This window comes from Salvelinus sp. IW2-2015, linkage group LG22, assembly GCF_002910315.2.
Source record: "Salvelinus sp. IW2-2015 linkage group LG22, ASM291031v2, whole genome shotgun sequence".
Classification (NCBI taxonomy): domain Eukaryota; kingdom Metazoa; phylum Chordata; class Actinopteri; order Salmoniformes; family Salmonidae; genus Salvelinus; species Salvelinus sp. IW2-2015.
The window spans coordinates 32108074-32113881 of NC_036862.1; the positions used below are offsets into that span (position 1 = coordinate 32108074).

Below are 5808 nucleotides of genomic sequence, written 5' to 3' on the forward strand. Positions count from 1 at the left end.
CCAGTCTTTCTGTGTCACTCACCCTCCACCCCAATCCTTGGAGCTTTGATTTCAGAACAAACGAAGCGGACATCCAACTCGCCCTGTGCTGTGTCCCCACTGGAAAGCAGACACACGCACGACCACACACATCGTCATCCCCAAAAACTGCAGTGACTTGACGCACTGTATAATACACAGTGGCACTGTTGATCACTGGATGTTCCACATCTGTTACCGTGGTAACCTAAACCAAACCAATAGTAGCCCTGCCAGGGCCCTGCTCTCTCTCCATCTCTAAGGGATTGACAACACAGAACAATAGTTTATGTTGGGCAAATGGAATCACTGCTGGACTGCAGTTTTTTTTTACTGCATTGGGGAGAAATAATGGATATTTCCATGATTTTTCTCGCTCCTCCAATTTACTCTCTCTCCTAACCAATTCCTCTGTATCTGATACCAGTCTCTCCTCCCCCTACCCTATCCCTCCTGTATCTACTACAGTCTCTCCTCCCTCCTACCCTCATCCCTCTTATCCACTACAGTCCTCTTCCTCCCTCCTACCTCCTCCTCTGTATCTACTACAAGTCTCTCCTCCCTCCTACCCATCCCTCTGTATCCACTACAGGTCTCTCCTCCGGAGGAGGACCCTTGGGTCTCTTTATCCACACACACACCCACACAAACCCACACACACACACCCCCACACACACACACACACACACACTTATGAAAACAATGTCATATAGTTTACCGATCCATCCCACATTATTTACACACACGCCCTAGTCAGTGTGAGAGATGGACAGCGTTTTAGGGGAAAAATCCCTCTTTCATATTTCAACTGCACCATCATGACCTTGTAAGGAAGCCATTCAGAACAGAACTCTTTCCTCTGTACAGTMTTCCATCATACAGTGCCTTCAGAAAGTATTCACACCCCTTCACTTACAAGGTGGGATTCAAATGRATTTGTCATTTTTTGTCAACAATCTATGCAAAATACTCTAATGTCAAAGTGGAAATTTGATTACATAGATATTCAAACCCCTGAGTCAATACATGTTAGAATCACCTTTCTGCGTAAGTCTCTAAGAACTGTGTACACCTGGATTGTACAATATTTGCACATTATTCTTTTAAAAATGTGATTGTTGATAATTGCTAGACAGCCATTTTCAAGTCTTGCCATAGATTTAAGTCAAAACTGTAAATAGGCCACTCAGGAACATTCAATGTTGTCTTGGTAAGCAACTCCAGTGTATATTTGGCCTTGTGTTTTATGTTATTGTCCTGCTAAAATGTGAATTTCTCTCCCAGTGTCTGTTGGAAAGCAGACTGAACCAGGTTTTCCTCTAGGATTTTGCCTGTGCTTAGCGCTATTCCATTTATTTTTATCCTAAAAAACTCCCTAGTCCTTGCCAATGACAAGCATACCCATAACATGATGCAGCCACCACCATGCTTGAAAATATGAATAGTGGTACTCAGTGTTGTGTTGTGTTGGATTTGCCCCAAACATAATGTCTTTGCCACATTATTACTTAAGTGCCTTTTTGCAAACCGAATGCATACAGAGAGGTAGTCTTTCAAAAATCATGTTAAACACTATTATTGCACACAGAGAGTCCGTGCAACTTATTATGTGACTTGTTATGCACATTTTTACTCCGTAACTTATTTAGGATAGCCATAACAAAGGGGTTGAATACTTATTGACTCAAGACATTTCAGCTTTTCATTTTTAATTCATTTGTAAAAATGTCAAAAAAACTCTCCACTTTGACATTATGGGGTATRGTGTGTAGGCCAGAGACACAACGTCTATTTTATCCATTTAAATCCAAATTCAAGCTGTAACACAACAAAATGTGGAATAAGTCAAAGGTGTGAATACTTTCTGAAGCGACTGTACATGGTCTATTCTGTGCTAATCGTTTTATCTAATCTAGTTTATTCTGTCCTAGTTTGGACCCCAGAAATAGGACATGCTGTCTGTATTTTATCCACTCTGTGTTTCCTCTGTATTAACAGTACAATCTACTCTCTATATTTCTGTGTCCGTCTACTCTGCTGATGTCTATTTGTCTTTATTTCCTCCCCTGCTCTGTCCTCCAGGTGGCTACCACAGCACAGACACGCCCAACCCACAAGGTGAGATCCTAATTGGCGGGCCCAACGTTACCATGGGTTACTACAAGAATGAGGCCAAGAACCAGGACTTCTTTGTGGACGACAACGGCCAGCGCTGGTTCTGTACGGGAGACATAGGAGAGGTCCATCCTGATGGATGCCTCAAGATCATTGGTGAGGTGCAGGGCTAACACCTCTAACTGAATGTCCTCATTCTCGGTTTCTGAATAAAGAGACATCTACTCTATTCCAAAGTGTTCCCTTTCACCATGGTTATGCACCCAAGTTCGTATTTGCTAAGATAAACATTTACTTTTGGGCATGTCCATCAAAGGAGGCTGGTGGGAGGAGCTAGAGGAGGACGGGCTCATTTAAATGCTGGAATGGAATCAATGCAACGGAGTCAAACACATTGTGTTTGATGTGTTTGGCACCATTCCATTGATTCCATTTCAGCCATTATAATAAGCCCGTCCTCCTCTAGCTCCTCCCACCAGCCTCCTCTGATGTCCATATACAGTACCATGTAAAAACCATCCCTGATACCACCTACGTCAGCACACCGCATCAACGTCATGCCAAAACCACTGAAACCCTTCTAAATAACCTATGCCCCTACGTTCATCTATCAGTCTAGCAGGACAGCTCCCAAGAACAACTATTTCTCAATTCCACCTCACTTCTGAGAATTCCTCTTGAGTCGTGTTTACTTTAGACTGACAGAAATCCTAATGCTCTCTGTTGTCTATATCTGTCTGTAAAGATTTGCTGTGCAATGGAAAATGTGCTTTTTCTCCTCCAGTCCTCCCCCCCCCCACACACACACACACATAGAGTGTGACAGTGTGTCCCTGTGTCTACAGATCGTAAGAAGGACCTGGTTAAGCTCCAGGCAGGAGAGTATGTGTCTCTGGGGAAGGTGGAGGCCATGCTGAAGAACTGCCCCCTTATAGACAACATCTGTGCCTACGCCAACAGGTGTGTGTGTGTATGAATCAGTCTATGTAAAAAAACWGAGACATGGTGGTGTCTTCTTAACCGTTATCTCTCTTCAGTGAAGAGATGTACGTGATTGGCTTTGTGGTGCCCAATCAGAAGCATCTGCTGTCGCTAGCGGAGCAGTATTGTATCCGGGGCTCGTGGGAGGAGCTGTGTAACAATGCTGCCATGGAGGGGGTGGTCTTGCAGGTCATCACTGAGGCTGCCCTATCAGGTGAGAGGTCAAAGGTCATCACACCTTGGAGAGAGAGGAGAGGACGGTTATGCAGTAGATGGAAGTGGTAGTAGTAGATACACATTAAAGTCCATTTGAAGCTCTACTTTTGTCATCCARTCCTTTTGGTGATTTCTTCGGTTCCACCTCTGACTGGAGTTGTGATGCATTTCTTCTTCTTGTCTGCCTGTGCAGCCCAGCTGGAGCGGTTTGAGATCCCCCGTAAGATCCGTCTGAGCCCCGACCCCTGGACCCCCGAGACGGGCCTAGTGACCGACGCCTTCAAGCTCAAACGCCAGCAGCTGAAGAGTAAGTACCAGGACGACATCGAGAGAATGTACGGCGGGAAGTAGGACCAGACCAGACCAGAACCTCTCCAAGCACAGATCCAGCATCTGCCTCAAGCCTCCAAGCTTTTAGCTCCATCCTCCTATCCCCACCAGACCCCCATCCCGGACGAGCCCCCAGAAGCACTCAATTTACTTGAATCTACTTTGTTCTAATGAGACCAAAAAAGATCGACAGAGAAAGAGATAGAGGGAGAGAAATAGATAGAGAAACAGATTGAGAAAGATAGAGGGAGAGAAATAGATAGAAGAAACAGATTGAGAAAGATAGAGGGAGAGAAATAGATAGAGAAACAGATTGAGAAGATAGAGGGAGAGAAATAGATTGAGAAAAGATAGAGAGGAAGAGAAATAGATAGAGAAAACAGATTGAGAAAGATAGAGGGAGAGAAATAGATAGAGAAACAGATTGAGAAAGATAGAGGGAGAGAAATAGATAGAGAAAAAGATTGAGAAAGATAGAGGGAGAGAAATAGATTTGAGAAAGATAGAGGGAGAGAAATAGATAGAGAAACAGATTGAGGAAAGATAGAAGGGAGAGAGATAGCGATATCAAAGAGAGGAGGCTGTGTTGCAACATTTCTACTGTTCCTACATTTGATGAAATGGCTTTGCTTAAAAATTCAAATCAATAGACAATAAATAAGCCCTGAAGACTGTTAGAGAGAAGGATTAGTTAGGAGAGAGTAAGTAAAGGGTGTTGTTGGAACACCCTAATATCTCCATGTTCATTCCACTTCTTGCCCTCTTTGGAGATGGTTTTCCTCCAGATGTGAGTTATGAGACAGGACAGATAAGGTCATGTTGCCTGTTGATCTCTCTCTCTCTCTGTGTGTGTGTGTGTGTGTGTGCGTGTGCGTGCGTGCGTGCGTGCGTGCGACAAGGACAAGAACTGGAGGAGAAACAGCACATTTTCCGTTGCCTGTTGAGCTCATGTCTGGTAGTGGTCCCGTGTGGCTCAGTTGGTACAGCATGGCATATGCCTGGGTTGTGGGTTTGATTCCAACGGGGGACCAGTACCAATGAAAATGTATGCACTCACTACTGTAAGTCGCTCTGGATAAAATCGTCTGCTAAATGACTAGTGAGTGTTGTTGACCGTTATTGAAGCACAAGCTCAGGTTGGTTGGAAAACATTGTTTTAACACCAATTCCCTTCTGTCTGAGGGTGTCAGGAATGCTAAGCCATGAGAGCCTGTAGAGTGTAAGTACCATTAACATTGCAATTAATAGCTGTTGTTTAATTATTRGTTTTTCTCCTTTAATTCTGTGATTCTGTCCACATTAGTCTCGAGTCCTCATTGGCTGATTCTGTCTACAAGTTCCAAATCCAGGGCTCCTCGTTGGCTAATTCTCAGCCCTGTTCCTGAAGCCAGGTTTTTCCATTGCTTATTCTCTGGTTTATTTCAGAACCTAGTTCTGCCCGGAGACTAGTCTTATTGCCTGCAACTAGCTGTCGTCGTTTCTTTTTGTTGTGGTTGTTCTGTTTTGTTGATCCTGTTTCTCCTGCTTAGTGAGGCTTTAGCACTGTGATTTATATTAAATTCCCATCTGCCCATCTGATCCTACTGGCACAAAGTCAACAGAAGGTTCAGAGAGACTAAGACAATTACTTTATTGTGGCCAAGGGGAAATGTGTGTTGTTGCTAGGGCAGGGAAATGTTGAGTCTCTGCACCTAGAAAAAAAAACTTTCGAGGTGAATATACACGACATGGACAAATGTATGTGGACACCTGCTCGTCGAACATCTCATTCCAAAATCATGGGCATTAATATGGAGTTGGTCCCCTCTTTGCTGCTATAACAGCCTCCATTCTTCTGGGAAGGCTTTCCACTAGATGTTGGAACATTGCTGCGGGGACTTGCTTCCATTCAGCCACAAGAGCATTACTGAGGTCGGAACTGATGTTGGGCGATTAGGCCTGGCTCACAGTCGGCATTCCAATTCACCACAATGGTGTTCAATGGGGTTGAGGTCAGGGCTCTGTGCAGGCCAGTCAAGTTCTTCCACACCATTCTTGACAAACCATTTCTGTATGGACCTCGCCTTGTGCACGGGGGGATTGTCACGCTGAAACAGGAAAGGGCCTTCCCCAAACTGTTGCCACAAAATTGGAACCACAGAATTGTCT

At 44.3% G+C, this 5808-nt stretch overlaps 1 protein-coding gene across 1 annotated transcript; it reads left to right on the forward strand.

The window, feature by feature from the left end:
• Positions 1 to 2081: 2081 nt before the first annotated feature.
• On the forward strand, positions 2082 to 4132 carry LOC111949605 (fatty acid CoA ligase Acsl3). The gene is made up of 4 exons (XM_023966913.2): positions 2082 to 2289; positions 2979 to 3093; positions 3171 to 3328; positions 3524 to 4132. Exons 1-4 carry the CDS (start codon positions 2169 to 2171, stop codon positions 3679 to 3681), a joined length of 552 nt encoding a protein of 183 aa, XP_023822681.1. The 5' UTR covers positions 2082 to 2168; the 3' UTR covers positions 3682 to 4132.
• The last annotated feature ends 1676 nt before the right edge of the window (positions 4133 to 5808 follow it).

Bases quoted from the DNA above. Each gene is read 5' to 3' on its own strand.
- LOC111949605 (XM_023966913.2), top strand. From the start codon at position 2,169: ATGGGTTACTACAAGAATGAGGCCAAGAACCAGGACTTCTTTGTGGAC. The intron at 2,290-2,978 runs GTGAGGTGCAGG...CTGTGTCTACAG, and splicing joins TGGATGCCTCAAGATCATTG to ATCGTAAGAAGGACCTGGTT. The intron at 3,329-3,523 runs GTGAGAGGTCAA...CTGCCTGTGCAG, and splicing joins CACTGAGGCTGCCCTATCAG to CCCAGCTGGAGCGGTTTGAG.